The sequence below is a fragment of the Chenopodium album genome, chromosome 4 (genome assembly GCF_948465745.1).
Source record: "Chenopodium album chromosome 4, dcCheAlbu1.1, whole genome shotgun sequence".
Taxonomy (NCBI): Eukaryota; Viridiplantae; Streptophyta; class Magnoliopsida; order Caryophyllales; family Amaranthaceae; genus Chenopodium; species Chenopodium album.
The window spans coordinates 48,935,031-48,951,534 of NC_137837.1; the positions used below are offsets into that span (position 1 = coordinate 48,935,031).

Below are 16,504 nucleotides of genomic sequence, written 5' to 3' on the forward strand. Positions count from 1 at the left end.
AATATTCCATTGAAGCGGCATGTGAGATTTCTCTGCTTCACTGAACCATAGGTAAGATGTTTTTCCATTCATCGAATAACATTTTCACAATCTAGGGTTCTTATAAGGTTATGGAACTATTGGTTATATTTTAATCACTAAAATGCTAGAATTTTGGTAATTGTATTTTTGTATTCATAAACAACAATAATTTAGCTGGATTAATTTGTGCTAATTTGTTGCAAAACCCTTGAGTGTTAGAACTGAACTATGATTATGGGCCTGTTTGATGAATTTAGTCTTTTTTTTTTAAAATTATTTTTATTGTTGCAGTGTTTGTTATGAAGAAATTTCTTTGAATTTATCATATCCCTGCTGAATTTGGTATTTGGCATCTGGTTAATGGCAGGCAATGGCCTGCCAACATTGGGCCGCGTAAAGCTTTCTGATCTTGTAGCCAAGGAAGGCATCCCTTCTGATTCCTACAAAGTATCGGTATCGACTTTATGTCAGTCACTAGCCCAGTATTCTGCTGCCATTGTTCAGCTTCCTGTTGGGGATGGTGCTCTATTACGATCTTGTATGGAATCTGCGCATCTTTACTTTCACCATAGACCATCATATCCCTCTGAAGATATGATTCATACCAATGAGTCTAGAGAATGGTGCAAAACATCTGGTTATTATGCAGATCCTCAGCTCTGGCAAGAAAGTTATGACTTTCGACCTGGGTTGACACCGACAGAATTAGGAAACGAAATTGATTTTTCTCCAGCTGGTTTGGTTGATATTTTTGCGCTGCTAGGAAAAGCAGCTAGAGAAATATTAGATGCCATAAGCTTCAATTTGAGCTTGCGCAGCTCACCTTTTACTGAGATTCTTGATAATGTACCTCTGAGAAACAGAGAAGTATCCTCCTCCGTCCTGTCTGTCTGCTGTCAAGCTAGGCCTACATTCCACGGAGCACAACATCATAATTTGACAAGCCAAGAAGATGGTAGTTTGATCATGTTTTCTGAGCATGAACATCCCGCAGATAAGAGTTTAATATCTATTGTGAAGTCAGATAAGGCAGGTTTGCATATAAGGGATTTCCAGGGTCAATGGGTTCTTGTGGATGGAGATCTTGGTCCACAAGAGGCAGTGATTTATCCTGGACTAGCATTGTATCAGGCAACTGCTGGTTACATCAACCCTGCACTTCATAGGATTGAGATCAATAATCCCCAGAGTAACATTCATGGGCGATGCTCTGTAACATTTAAACTTATGCCAAAATCAATGACCAATCTTAGTTGTTCAGAGATGAGAGCTGCTGGTCATGGAGTTGAAGCACAGTTCCAGCTTCCAATACCAGTAGATGATTTTATGCAAAGATCACACCCTACCGATAATCATGTGAACCGACAAAGTGTGCCAAGTTTTAATTTCCCACATGCCCATGACGGTAATTATTCTGATTTAATATCCAGTATATTGCATTCATGATTTCTAGTATATTCGCTTTTCCGAAAGTTTGACTCAATTACTATATAGACTTATTTCCAGCAAAGTTTGAAAAAGTGGTTAATTGAATAAAAAACGTAGTAAATAAGTTAAGAGAGATAGAATAAAAAGTAAGTGGATGTAAGAAATAAAGCCAAATTTTTATTTTGGTAATACATGGGAGTATGTGATGTTTAATCCATGAACAATTAAATCAATATATGTTGAAATTGCACACTTTTAAAGAGTCTATTTTAGGGTTTTTGTGCTATGAGGGGGAAATAAAAAAGTAGAAAATGGGTAAATCTTGCCTCAATTACCACAAAGTTTGAGAGAACAAGGTTAAAATCTCAATAATTATAAATATCACCCAAAATTCAAACCTGATTATAGATTGATTAATCATATTAGGATCTGCTTAGCTCACCTTATTCTTGCTTAATTATTTTTCTATCTGATTTGACCGTTTGACCTTATATATGTTGATCCTTAAGGACAAAAAATATATCAAATGGGGTCTTATTGAATTTTTAATAATGTGTATTATCCAAAGATGTTTTTGTAGAAAACAATTCATTACATAATTAAAGATATTTAGTAATAAAATGTCACACATAAAACGATAAAGTATGACTTGAACTTATATCACTAAGTATCTTTCTTAAATGGAATTGACCTCATTAAGTGACAACTAAACCGTTACACAACATGTCGAATTTGACATAGTTATTGTGAATCATAAAACTTTAATTAACAACTTATATTCATTTAACATATCCACCCACCCAGTTAAATGTCCTAACCACAAACTTGATGAGTGTATCAACCTAGCCACAGTCACCTAGGGAAAGAGACTTCATTGTAGAATCCAAGTAACAAGGATCAATACCATATTCGACTAGATCATAACCAACTTTACATGCATGGGACTGGTTAAACACTACTTGTTTCCATTCTCTCCATAAGAAGTATAAGGACTACTAATGCAACCAAACAAAGAAAGCTACGTAGCATTCAATTTTTTTTTTTTTTTTTTTTATTTGTTATTTGTTTTTTGTTTTTGCGTCACTATCATGCTTTGTTTGGAGCCTAAACACGTTCAAGATCATTGATTGATGCAAGGGAATTAATGATACTTAGTTTGTGGCATACAATCAAAGAAGCTTTGATATTGTCATATGAAACAACAATAAGTGATTGTTCCCGTGATTGATCACAAACTTCCTTGTTACATTCTTTTCTACCCATTGATGTTGTGTCTATAAACAAGGTTGCCTTACTCTTCTTCGTCGACATACTTATGAAAATGAAGAGTAACAGACCCACATTAGCTTAAATGACCGACTCTTCAAAGGGTTCCGGTTTAACCTCTTTCTTAATATCTCGTTGAATACTATCTTTTTTGGCATTAGGGATTTTTGTAGCATTATAATTTCATGGAATCATTTCCTTTGAGACTTAGAGCTATTAAACCCTTTTGTACAACAACTGTGTTAGTCTTATTCTCATATGATGAAGATTCTCCATCCGAAGTGGATTTCTAAGGGGTTTTGATCTTATCATGCTTCAAAATTTAACACATTTTTGCATAATAGGATTAAAAATTTCATGAGCATGAATTTCCACCTTTTGGCTAAGTTTCATCTTATTCCGACCAATATATCTAGTAGTGATCTTTTGGGGTCTCATCAATGTCACATTTAATAGAAATCCTTTCAATCTTCCTATTGTAGCTCATAATTAATTGACCCTTGCAAGGGCATTCAATCTGTTTTGGGTGTTTTTGTCCCTCGGAAGAGTTACGTCACAAAGTCTGGTCCGGCGTGTGTACCTGCAAAACAACGGAGACTTCGGGTGGTTGGAGCTCCGCCTCCGACGATTAAGTTAGTAACTTGAATATGAGTAAAAAGGAACGGAAATTTAGGTGGGTATCTGCTCGGATTCCAAGCTCGAGATGTCTCTTTCAAAGAGTAAATGTGTAATAAATGGTAAAACGTGCCTCTAAATGGAGGAAATCTCCCGATTTATAGGGTCCTTGGGAATTGTGCCCCTGATTAGGTCATCAAGCCCTAATTATTGGTGGGCTGCGCCGCATTGCGGCTTTCTCGGGATTTGGGCCATGAAGGCCGCCTTTTTCCCATTTCTTTGGAATGACATGTGTCAAACAGGTTGGTCCATTTTGGACTAACCCTAGGGTGACACGTGTCACTTTCTGGTTGGACCATGTGGCAGGGTAAAATTACCCCAAACACAATCTATGCAAATAGTATATAGGCACAATTGCACAATAGCCTTATGCTTATGTTTGTCTAAGTTCTTAATAGTCGTGGTCTTTCTTTCATCCTAGGATTTCTTAGGTTATAATAGCATAGAGAAAGTTTTTTATTTATTTATTTTTTATTTTTTTTCCAATGATGGCTATTATCTAGACTCCTAACTGAATGAAGAAATTGATTAAGATCGAGATTACCTTTAAATTTTGGTTGCTTGAACTTGATGTTTTATAATAATGATCACTATGAGGAATCCTTGAAGGGCTTATGGACTGAGGAGAGTAATGGCCTTACTTATCATAGTGTTCACCTTTACTTTGGCTCCCACTTCTTCTAGAGCTTTCCCATAAGCTTTTGTCCTCTATTGCTATAAGAATTTTATCAGCCTTCCTTTCTCTGTTTTGCGCCTTAGGTGGTTCTTTAAGTCATATTGATACACATATCTATCTCTTATATTACTATGGAATTTAGAAATTACAGCTTGGTAGAAAAAGATGAAAGTTGTAAACTTAATGGAACTAAAGGTAAAAGCATTAGGTAAATTTAAGAGGAGAGAAAGAAAAAGAGAAAGAGAAATGAGATAAAGAGAAAACTAAAGAGTGAAATTCAAAGATTTAACAATTAACAAAGGATCTTTTTCTATGTCAATAATCTACTATTTTGATTTGAAATCATCAACAAATTAATTAACATATTACAAAGTGGTTTGGCTTTTGTTTTTAAGTATAAAAGTCATAAAATGATAACATGAACGAGCAAAATTAGGTAAATCTTGACTCATTAATCACAAAGTTTGAAGATAACTAGGTTTCTATAGCTAATCTCACACAAAGTTTGGTTATAAATTGTTTAATTACAAGGGTAAAGTTTGGCTAGGAATCACATAGAATTTTAAGCAAAGCAGAAAGAAAATGACACCCCAAATTGATAGATTGTATTGCAGATGAGAGTAATCAACAATACAACTCCTTTCATTCGAGAGGAAAGGATTCCCTCCCAAGGAATGACTCCTCTATATTTTTTTATGCCTTTCCCTCCCTACAACTTCTCTATTTATTACAAAAAACAAACCAACAAACTTCTTGCTAACAAACTCAGCTCATAAAACAAGTAATAACAAACCAAATAACAAACTAGCCCCTGAATTACTCATTTTCCCCTCCACAGCTAACTTCCAGCTCATTATCAGTTTCCAGACTTCATTTTGGGCCTTCTTTGAGCATATGTGAAACGCACCGGGCTGATATCTTGCAATACCCCCCACCCAAAGAAGAACCTTGTCCTCAAGGTGGATGAGGGGAAATCTGCCGTCAATCTCATCATATTCCTCCAATGTAGACTCAAAATCTTGCAGTTACTCCTCTCTCCCGGTGTTAACAGAAGTGAGCTAATTAGGCAGATGGGTGGGTTGCAGCCCAGTTTCCACTGCCTTTTTCTGTTGAGAAATGTGAAAAACTGGGTGGATTTTAGCATGTGGGGGTAATTGCTTCTTATATCATATTTTCCCAATGAGTTGTAGCTGTGGGTATGGACCTAGAATTGAGGGGACAACTTCTCACCTGCCTCCTAGCTAGGGATTGCTGCCTATAAGGCTGGAACTTGAGGTGGACCAAGTCACCTACCTCAAGTAGCCCATCTCTTCTTGCCTTATTCTCACATTGTTGCATGTACACCTGAGCTTGCAGATGATACTTTAGGTCATCCAAAATAGCATCCCATTCCTGTAACTAATCCTCTAGAGATGAAAGGAAAGTGCTGTCAGCAGTAAACCTGATCAAGTGTGGAGGGTCCCTCCCATAGAGAGCCTTGAATGGAGTGCAGTGTGTTGCCCATGGGTCTAACAAGCCCAGCTGTTGGGTTTTCCATTCACAATACATTGCAAACATGACTCCACCCCTTTGTTAACAACCTCATTTGCCCTTTTGTCTGCGGATGTTAAGCTGTGCTTCTCATGGATTCCCTGACGTCTGAATAACTTTTTCTAGAAAATGCAAGAAAAAATTTATTTGTATCATAGACAATGGAAAAAGGATCCCCCTTTTAGAAAACATTGAGTTACGGTCTAAACTTTCATACATATATTATTATTTTTCTTTCCTACTAACCCCATTGATAAAACTAAAATTAAAATTGAATATTTGCCTTAAATAAATCCTCACTAACTATACTTCATATTATAAAATTCATCCGATAATCCCTACCCTATACATTTCCTAAAGCTTTGTGCAAGGCCTACTATTGCGATTATTACGAAATAGGGAGAGTATAAAACTAAGTTACAAGGAGATAACCTCTTTGATTTCTAGAACACTATGCGTAGTATATACAATTCCTTTATAGGTAATTAGATAAAAAAAAAAGTCAAAGTTCTTCCCCTATTGAGAAAATTGTTGCACCATATTCCTCGTTGGGAATATCATAGTAGTTACATCATTTCTTAAGGAAGTATTTCTTGACAAAAGACCATAATGCCCATAAGCGAACTTAACTAAACTATCACAACCATGGAAAAAAATCGCGGTCGCGTTCGCGGTGACGGACGCGTTGTCGCGGAAGCAGCTGGTAACGGTCAAATAGAATGGATCACGGAATTCGCAACGTGATTTTTTTCAAAAACTTCACATAAGTCATTTTTTGAGCTTTTAAATTCTTTTTTATTTATTTTTACGATATTATTGCCAAAACTACCTTATGTAAAGACCCCAATATATGAGATATGGCATTTATAAATTATTTTAACATTATTTGAGCTTTATTTTTTGTCACACTCAAATAAAATAAGGGCTACAGGCACCATAGTACAGTGTATAGTACTCCAAAGTCCAAACAGTAAGAAAAAGCTAACCTTCAAACCACAAATAAACTTAAAAATAAAAGAAAAGAAAAGAAAGAATTGAGATAAGGCCACGTGATAAGAAAGAAAAAGGTAGAAAAGAGAGAACAAGCAAGGAAGCCAGCTGCATTAGTGAGGAGAGAAAATAGGACCTGCGACTGCAAATAGTCTTCGTCGGGAAAGAAATTTGGCCGAAGTGCAAACTGCTTTCACCTTGTTTCATTCCCACGACTTAAAGCCCTAATATCTTTCTTCCTTTTATGACTAGTCTAGTTGTTAATCAATATATCTAGGGTTTTATTTTCAAACCTTAGATCTGGAAATTGGGCTTAATATGGATCGATTTTCTACATTTAACGGCCGCTACAATTATAGAACGAGTATATAACGCCGTTCTACCGTAACGTAACGGCCGTCGCGGAGAGTTTGGTGTGATTTTTAATGCTTTTTGCGGAACGGTAAGTCCCAAACCCGTTACAAAGCGGCCGTTATAGAACGGAACAGCCGCTTTTTAATTCCATGATCACAACGTTCAAAGAGAATGAGGTTACAATCACTAATCTCACACAAAGCTTGATTACAGGTTGATTAATCACAAATATTTAGTTATTTCATAAAGAAATGCTCACAATGACGTTGTAAAAGAGAGAAAATCTCATCAATTCATAATATATCAAAAAATATACTTCTACAACCTTGAGAGAATCTTATATGAAGAGGTACAAGTGAATAAAGTAAAACCCTAGATAATAAACCCTTGGATTACAAATTAGTGGTCAAGATCAAGTAATTAATACTAGGAAAAGCCGAGAATTCGTAGCTGAACTATATTCGAGCAAAATTGCTTTATTTAGGGGAACAAGTCCCAAATCTTTGCAAGTAAATATCCCTTGAGCCTTCCCAATATTTCATCACATACTTCCTCTTATGCCTCAATCATACTCGTTAGGCTTCATCCATTATCCTTGATTTTCTAAAGACCCCTTTTTCACCAACTTCCTCCCCACATCCCTTATTACCACAAGTTACTAGCGCCAACCTTGTTGCAGCGGTAATGGGGTTGCCAGCCTGGAATCTGCAGTATTGCTCTATTAGTCTACAATGAATATAAATTTGTCTGATCTGCTTAAAAATATTAGACATCTCCATACGATTTTAACAAAAGAAACAAAAGGTATCATGTTAAACTTGAGATGTTCGTCGGAAAATAGCATTCCTCTATATATTCTTTAATGTTATTGCTTCTTGCTTCATGAGAACTTAAACCCCACCCTTCCCCTCCCCTAACACTCCAGATTACCTTTTAGTGAGCAGTTTATAACAGCAGGTTCTTGGATGGATGACATGCTGGTGCAGGATCAATGAAGCCTTTAATTAAGAGAAGGAAGAATGACACAAAGTGCAAACCATTGCCACCTTCTAAGAGGTTAAGGCTTGAGGCACAAAGAGTTCTCAAAGAGAGAGTTCAAGACATTGCAGATAAAAAGGGCATCAAGATGAGATTCTGTAGCCTGAAAGAGTGTGAAAGTCATATTCATTCACTCGACAGTCCTTGTGCTAATATAAGAATGGAGATTGGGTGGCCTCCAGGGGTTCCATTTGTTCATCCTCATGATCTGCCTAACAAAGCAAAGATAGGTTTTCTTGAAGCTTATGAACCTGGTTGGACAATAACGCATGACATGGAGCTGAGTCTCATAGATCCTGGGCAGTCAACTCAACATTCTGGTCACTGTAAGTGCATCAATTATCTCACTTTGACGAGTTCACTGCTTTTGAACAATTTGAATTTTGTTTATATTAAATGCATACGAGTAAAAATAAAATTAGTATATTTAACTTAAGTTATTTTCTTCATACAACAGTCATGTCTAGGGGAGAGCATGGGACGGGTACCCGTTCCAATAACGTTATTGGTTCGGTTACCCGATAATCGCTAAGGATAAAACCGATACCCGAAACCGTTCCGATAAGGTTTGGGTACCTGTTAATTCGGGTACCCAAAAATAGGGGTACCTGAACCAAATATCCGAACTGAACCAATAAGCTTATTTTTTATTTTTTTGGTCTTTTTTATTTATTTAACACCTGCTCTACAATTGTATTTTAGATGCTTTTTACTATTTTTTTTTACTAGCTTTTTTGAACTATAAATATTCAACCTAATACCTGAACAATACCTGAAAAAATCCATAATAATAAATATAACCACCTGATGGCTGATACATAACCTAAAAAATAAAGTACATGAATTTAAAAATTAACAACCTGATGATAGGCTGGTATTGAACCTGAAATACAAACATACAGTTCCTTAAAAAAAGTCCATAGTTTTAAAAATATCAAACTAATACATAAACTTTAAAAAAAAAAGTCTGATTACAAAAAAAAAAAAAAAAAAAAAAAAAAAAAAAAACAGCCTTAGGCTTTATAACAGTTGCTGCCTTTAGTAATCAGAATTCAGAAAAATCTTCCAAGTCTTCAATAACTTCAGCAGTTCAATCACCACCAACCTTCACGCTTTTAACAGATGAAGCCTCTAATCATCATCAACAAAGAGGGATTGTTCCTCACCAAGAGGTAACATTTCTTCAAAAAAATAAAAATAAAAATATAAGGAATAATTAACAGGAACGAAGATAATAAGACTAAAAAAAAGAGAACATATTTAAATGTTACCTGATTCAATTTTTTCCATATCTTCAAGTCTCTCCTCAAGTATAAGAGGACCTTGAGATGTACGTAACCAATCTTGTGCACAAATCAAGGCCTCAACCAGCTTAGTTGAAAGTGAGCTGCTAAATGAATCAAGCACTCGACCACCAGTGCTAAAAGCTAATTTGGAAGCGACTGTTAACACGGGAATGACAAGTACATTTCTAGCCATGAGAGCTATTGTGGGATATCTTTTACCATATTTTTTCCATCACCCCAAACAATCAAAGCTTTTACCGGCAGGATTAACTTCTCTATCATTTTCTAAATACTTGGCCAACTCATTTTTCCCTTGTACTCCAACACATGAACCCACATCCTTTTCAAACTCTAATTTCACAATATCTATATCAGAATCCATATCTTCTACTTCCTCCGCCAAATCAGAATTTTTAGGGGGAATGAACTCATTAAGAGGGTTTTCAGAAACATAAAGTTCATACATGTCATTCAAAGTTTGCATCACTTTAGCACACAAGTACTTAGCTTTTTCAGAATCATATTGTTGTTTAATTGCCCATATAGTATATCCCATTTTCCGCCTAGGATCAAGAATGACAGCAATATACAACAAAAGATTCACATTATCAACATTTTCCTAATACTTGTCATGCTTTTTCTATATTCCACTAGCCATTAAACTCACCCCCGCATCATTACTTAACATTTTTTTTCTTGATTAACACACTAATCCCAACAAGTTCTTGTAAATACACATTAGAGGTGATATACAATGAGCAAGAAACTCGTAGAGTAGCATCATAGAATATTTTAAGAAAAGGAAGAAAAGAGGCAACACGATTCCAATCACTAGGTTCAGGCACCCCATTTGACTTATTTAACTCATACCTAAATTTACCACCATTTACCACCATCTGAACATTCAAGCAAATCAAAAGCCCTACGATATGCCAAAGCACCTTCCAACATTAAATAAATGGAATTCCACCTAGTTTCCACATCTAAACAAAGAAAGCGTTTTGACTCCCACTTTTCTTGTTAAACACAACTCATAAATTTTTGCAATCTAGCACCCGATGATCTTACATACCTAACAGCACAACGAATTCTTTTTATTGACACATCACTTTCTTTCAATCCTTCTTTAACGGTTAAACTTAATATGTGAGCACAACACCTCATGTGTAAAAACCGACCACCCAAAAGTAATGTCTTCCAACTTTCAAACCTCCTTTTCAAATATTGAATGCCGACATCATTTGAACTTGCATTATCCACAGTGACAGTCATAACTCTAGAAATACCCCATTGAAGTAGACACTTTTGGACAGATTTACCAATTGTTTCACCAAAATGACCAGAAATTATACAAAAGTTAATTATTTTTTTGTGCAATTTCCAATTTTGGTCAATAAAATGAGCGGTTAAACACATGTAATTCATGTTTTTGCAAGAAGTCCAAGTATAAGTGGTGAGACTTATACGTGAAGTGCACTTGCTAAAAAAGCTCTTTAAACTTTTTTTCTCATCCAAATAAATCCTAAAACAATCTCTAGTCACTGTCCATCGAGAAGGAATAATGAAAAAGGGTTGTGTTACCTTCATGAAGTTGCGAAAACCTTCATGCTCGACCGTTCTAAAAGACATTTCATCCATAATCACCATCTTTGCCAGAGCTTTCCTACTATCTTCTTGATTGAATTTCCACAACTCAAGTCGACCTTTTTTTTGATCCACCAGATTCGCATCAAGAGTTTGTTGACTAAGGGCCAACAGTTGCTGATTTTGATCAATGTTTGGAGGGTATTCCTTACACCGCTTTATGTGGTTCTTCATGCCGGAGGTACCTTGAATTGATGCACAACCAATATATGTATGACTATAGATACACTCAGCCTTGTTTTCTCCATCCTTCTTTATAAAATGCTCCCAATGAGGAGAGCGTCTTTTTCTTGTCTTTTTTGAAGTTTTGCTTTAGGGGGCAGCAGCATCAACACCTTCAGAAGGTTGGTTTGATTGATTTGTTGCTCAAAGGGGTCATTATTTTCCGTCATTGGACAAGGGTAATACTCCCAAGGCTCGGGAGGAGGACTTGGAATTAGAGTAGCTTGATTTGTAGCCGATGAGTCTTCCATTTCCCCACTACTTCCAAATTCCATACACTCCTACAAATGAAAAAACAAATAAGTTCAATCATGTATACATAAAAAACAAGAAACACATCAATAAGCCACTAAGTTGGTAGATTAAACACATCAATAAGCCACTAAGTTGGCAGATTAAACACATCAATAAGTTGCCAGATTAAACAAGAAATTATTAATGTATATAAAGACCTATAAAAAGCTGCATTTGCACCTAAAGATTGCAAATAGTTGAAATATTGAATGTATACAACTTATAATCTTATGTGCACCTCATTTCCTTAGAGTATAGACAATTAATGAATTAAACACTTACTAGTATAGACAATCTTATGTGCAAAGAAACAAAGAATGCAAATAGTGGCTATATAATCCTCTAGAATTTGTTGAGCTGTTGATGTCAATTCAGATTTTCCTGATTAAACACTTCCAGACAAACACCTAGTTCAGCAACCCTACCATCAAACACATGCTTGCATATATTGCATTTAGCTTTACTACCAAACATAGAGGAAAATATCGCAAGTCAAGCTATGTCCCTATTTTGATATAAATCAAGTTAAGGGAATAACAGTCATAAAGTACATAAACTCATATAAATTATTTATTACTCAATGAATAACAGTCATAATACTCATAAACTCATACTTCGTATAAATTATCACCAAACTTCCATGATTCCTTGTATCCAAAAGTCTAAAACCATGATTAGCACCTTAGCATTACTTGTAAACATTAACTAAAAGAGCACTATCATTGCAAAATAAGTAAGGAAACATCAAGTCAAGAGTATTAAAGTTGGCTTGAAAAATAACAATAACTTCTTCCGGCAAAAAATAAAAATTATAAAAAAAAAAAAATTGAATAGAAAAATTCTAACAACAAATATCGCTGGTTTCAGTTGTTCATAACTTTAGCAATTTACCAATAGTTTAATAATCCACCTTAGGAAATCCCTAAATTGACTACACTGAATTTAATTGACGATAAAGCCTAGAATGCGAAAAGAAAAACATCTTACCTTAGAATGAAGCTGCCTCAAATCTCAATGGAGTAGAGAAAGCTCACAAGCTCCCAAGTCGTTTCAATGGAGACATCAGAGTACGCTTCAATGGAGGAGAAATAGGAACACCACGGTAAACGACGATGAGGCCGTGCGTGAGTCGTGAGGATACTGAGAAACAAAGTTAACAAATAATTAGAGGAAAAATTGAATTCATATATTGCAAATAATTAGAGGAAAATTTGAATTCATATAGTGCAAATAATTAGATCTGGAAAAGGAATCATTACCTCAGATAACCGGAACCGGATAACTGCTGATATAGAATAGACTTAGAGAACCAGAGATTAGAAAAGAAGAAGAGGAGGAGGAGGAGAGAGAGGGGGATGGAGGCTGAGTGAGTGAGAATGAGAAAAGAACGATCGATGAGCATAGGGTTCGTTTGTTTTGTTTGTCTTTTTTTTATTAAAAAAAATGGCATTTTTCCTTTTTTCAAAATTTTTCTGTTTCTATTTTATTAAAAAAAAAGCTGACATTCTTTATTTTCGGGTAATTAGGGTACCCAAAACCTAGGTTGCACAGACTCGGATACGGTTACAAAAACGGGTACGGATACGGGGACGAAAAACGGCAAAATAAAAATTCCATAAAACGGGTACGGCAAAAAAAATTAAAAAAATTAAAATTCAGAAAAATGTTTATAAAAATTAAAATAAAAAAACCATACAATTTTTTTTTTTTCTTTTTGAGGAAATCCATGCAATGTTTATAAAAAGACAAATACTCCTAAATTCTACTGAGTACAAATAAAAGTAATAGAAAAGTAAGACTATAAAAATTATAAAAAAATAAAAGGAGAGTGAAAAAAGTTACAGAATTACAGCTAATTACCTTTTTTTTTCTTCTTACAATTACAACTAATTTACTTTTTACCAATTGAAATGTTAGATAATTAAATAATTTATTTATTTATTTATTTATTTTTAAAAAACCATCTTCTTTCTCTTCTCTCTCGAACGGTTCAATAATGGCTGCCTGGAGATCGCTAGCCGCTAGTGTCACGGTGGTCGCCTCCAAGGAATCGAGGGTTGAAATGTTGTAGGTGACTTCTTCAATTTTTAGGGTTTTCGAGAAATCAAAATCAGATAAGTAAGGGTTCGTTTGGCATTGTTGCGGTTTTCAGTTTTTTGGTTTTTTGTATTTTAAAAGTGTATGATATATGTCATATAATGAATAAAAAATTAGTCAAACTTATTAAAATCATGATAATTTTGAAAACTGACAACAGAAAAGTGAAAACACCTTTTTCTTGTTTCCTGTTTTTGGTTTTTTGTTTTTAAAAAAACTAAAAACTGAAAACAAAAAACAATGCCAAACAAGCCCTAAAATTTTGGGTTTTTTTTTTTAAAAAAAAGTGGGTTGGGCTTCTATTGGGGATGTTGGAAAAGGACATGATCCTAACCCAGCCACCTCTCTGCACTACCACTGTATCCTTGTCCATAATTCCACATCATCTCCTCTCATTTGTCCTTGTTAGATTTCCTGCCTTTATCACCTGGCTTTTCCTCCACCATGAATGACCCAATCTTTTTTTTCTAAAAATAAGTAATAATAATGTTGTGGTTAGTGCTCTGCCCTTTACTCCGCCATGGACGCCCCTTCCTTTTTTTTTTTTTTTAACTTGATGGCAGGAGTGGGTGGTTGCCAGCGTGGGGTGGTTAGATACGAGGGGTCCACAGAGAGAGAGAGATAGAGATTATGGTTGGGTGGTGGTCAAGTGATGTGGAGAGGGGAGAGAGAAGGGAGAAAGAGAGTAAAATAACCTCCCCCTCCGCGTGGGGTGGTTAGATAATGTTGTTGAATTGCTTTGGCAACACCGATAAAAAAAAAATTGCCAGCTTAAAAAGAAGGAAATTTTGTCAGCAACTATCAATTAAAGCACGTGTTTTGAAAACAAATACCTATTAATTTTTTTTTAAAAGAACTACCGCAATGTTTTAAAAAGTTTAAGTAGCGGCTAGAATTTTAAATATTTGGGTCTCACTTTTTATCACTTTTTACCTTTATGAAGGGTAATTTAGTCAATTTAGATGGTGATTTATGAGGTAAAGGGAAAAAGTACGACCTACATGCCAAATATTCTAGATGAAATTATTAGAGAGTGGTAATGCTTTTCAAACTTTTTACAATTTAGTGGTAGTTCTTTTAATTTTTTTTTTAATAGGTAGTTGTTTTCAAAATACGTGCTTTAATTGAAAGTTCTCAACAAAATTTCCTAAAAAGAACGATGTAAATATCAAGTAATTCTTAAAAAAAGATTTTACAAAACAGGGGAAAGATCCATGTGATCGGTTACTAGGTTTCTTCAAATTTAGGGGGATATGGGGTTTCTCTCTCCTCTTGTTTTTAGGTAAATTTAAGTGTTGCAAAGTCATTTGGCATCTAAAAATCATCTTACTCTTAAGCTTTTAACGCCTCACAACACAAGGCACAATATAAGGCGCAAGAAGAAGCCCCGGAAAAAACGCATAGGTGCACTTCTTTTGTAGGTCTTTGTGCAGGCCTAAGGTGCGAACTCTAGTGCCTTTGTAGAGCCACCAGTGCAATATTTGATATAAATGGCATTAACGCATTTCACCGTGTGCCATGTTTGATATAAATGACATTAACACACTTCACTCACATAAAGTGTGTTTTTTTAGGAACATCCCAAACTTAGCCAAATGTCTTACACATTCCTCGCTCCCAAGCTTTCCTCCCTCATTGCAATACACACCTTTCCCCATGCTATATACTCTAGTTTGGAGCTAAAATCAGCTCTCATTATTAGTGGGGTAGCTAAGCAGAAGATGCCATGAAGAATTTCGCATAGGTCAACTCACCTGAGTTTCTTGCCCTATGTAAGTGGGGGGGGGGGGGTAAGAGAATCCCCTTCCCCAAAGTGCTTGTTGGGTTTTACCACTAGACTCGGTTATTTTAAGAACCTTTTTTGGAAATACAAATACCTAAGCCCAGCTTGCATGGATCCTGTTATCAAGTTGCAACCATTATGGAAAGGAAAAATCGTCTAGGACTCCATTATGGATTCTTCCCAGCATCTTATCAATCAATGACAATCAGAGGTTTAAAAAAGATAGGCAGGGTGAAGTTTCCTTCAACTAAACCTAAAAAAACTATAATCTTCTTTACCTGATCATCCTAGCACAATACATAACAAAAATTTGATATTTGCTCTTAGCACAGATTTGGGAGAAAAGCTCGAACCCTTAAAGCAACATATGGATTTTGTAAAAAAATCTCCCTTATTAAATTTGATCATAGCATTAGCAAAGTGTAAAGTTGTAAACAAATAAGCTTAGTTGAACCACATCTTGGATGGCATGTAAATCCATGCATACCCCCACCTTTTTTAGAATCTTAAGTTACTTTATTAAAATTCCCATAATTGGAACCAATTGCAATAGGGTTCTTTAAATCTGAACCGGAATGCCGCTGATTCCAAGCATTTTATATAATTCCTCCATTGTTTTTTATAAGTGCAACATGTAGGGGAAGTACAATCTTTTGTAAAGAATAGAAAGATAAAAAAAGTGGTCCCATGTGATGATGAGAGAGAGAGAGAGAGAAACCATTTCCGTGAGTAGTGATCGTGCACTTATTATGCGACTTCCAAAAAAGGGGAAACACTACATTTATCTTAAAACTAAGTACTTAAACTGATGTTAAATTTCCTTTTTTTTTAATAAAAAATGTATTATATGCTTTGACCTTGGATGGTTTATGATTTTGGCTTTAATTGTTATTCTTCCTTTTTTTTTTCTCTAAAGGGGGATTGGATTGATTTATGATTAGAGCTCAAAAAACATTTTTGCATGGCTAGGTACCTAGTATTGGAACTTTTGTTAACGAAGTACCTTATAGGTTTGAATCGCTTGAGTTTGAAATTTTGAGAACCGAAACTAAAAGTTTTGCAACATGTTCCCAATTGTATTACCCGTTATTAGTAGGCTCGTAGCTACCGTTTCTAAGCACCTTAATTCTTTTCTCACCTCTCATACATACTACAAAGAGTAGCGAGAGATGATCACCTTGTTTAAAACCTCTCTTAAAT

The 16,504-nt window shown here is 35.2% G+C and overlaps 1 protein-coding gene and 1 long non-coding RNA gene across 2 annotated transcripts in view; one reads left to right on the top strand and one right to left on the bottom strand.

Annotated features, from left to right (window-relative positions):
* The first annotated feature begins 293 nt into the window (after positions 1-293).
* Positions 294-16,504, top strand: part of LOC145626984 (uncharacterized) — a 41,466-nt gene continuing 25,255 nt past the window's right edge. Inside the window, exons 1-2 of the mRNA XM_081679401.1 lie at positions 294-1,426; positions 7,927-8,304. Coding sequence (XP_081535527.1) covers positions 382-1,426; positions 7,927-8,304 — 1,423 coding nt within the window. The 5' untranslated portion in view covers positions 294-381. The remainder of the gene's footprint in view (positions 1,427-7,926; positions 8,305-16,504) is intronic.
* Positions 8,502-12,810, bottom strand: LOC145626983 (uncharacterized). Its single transcript, XR_014111237.1, has 4 exons — positions 12,684-12,810; positions 12,412-12,564; positions 9,250-11,411; positions 8,502-9,159 (listed from the first exon to the last, which is right to left on the bottom strand). It is a non-coding gene; the product is annotated as an uncharacterized LOC145626983 (long non-coding RNA).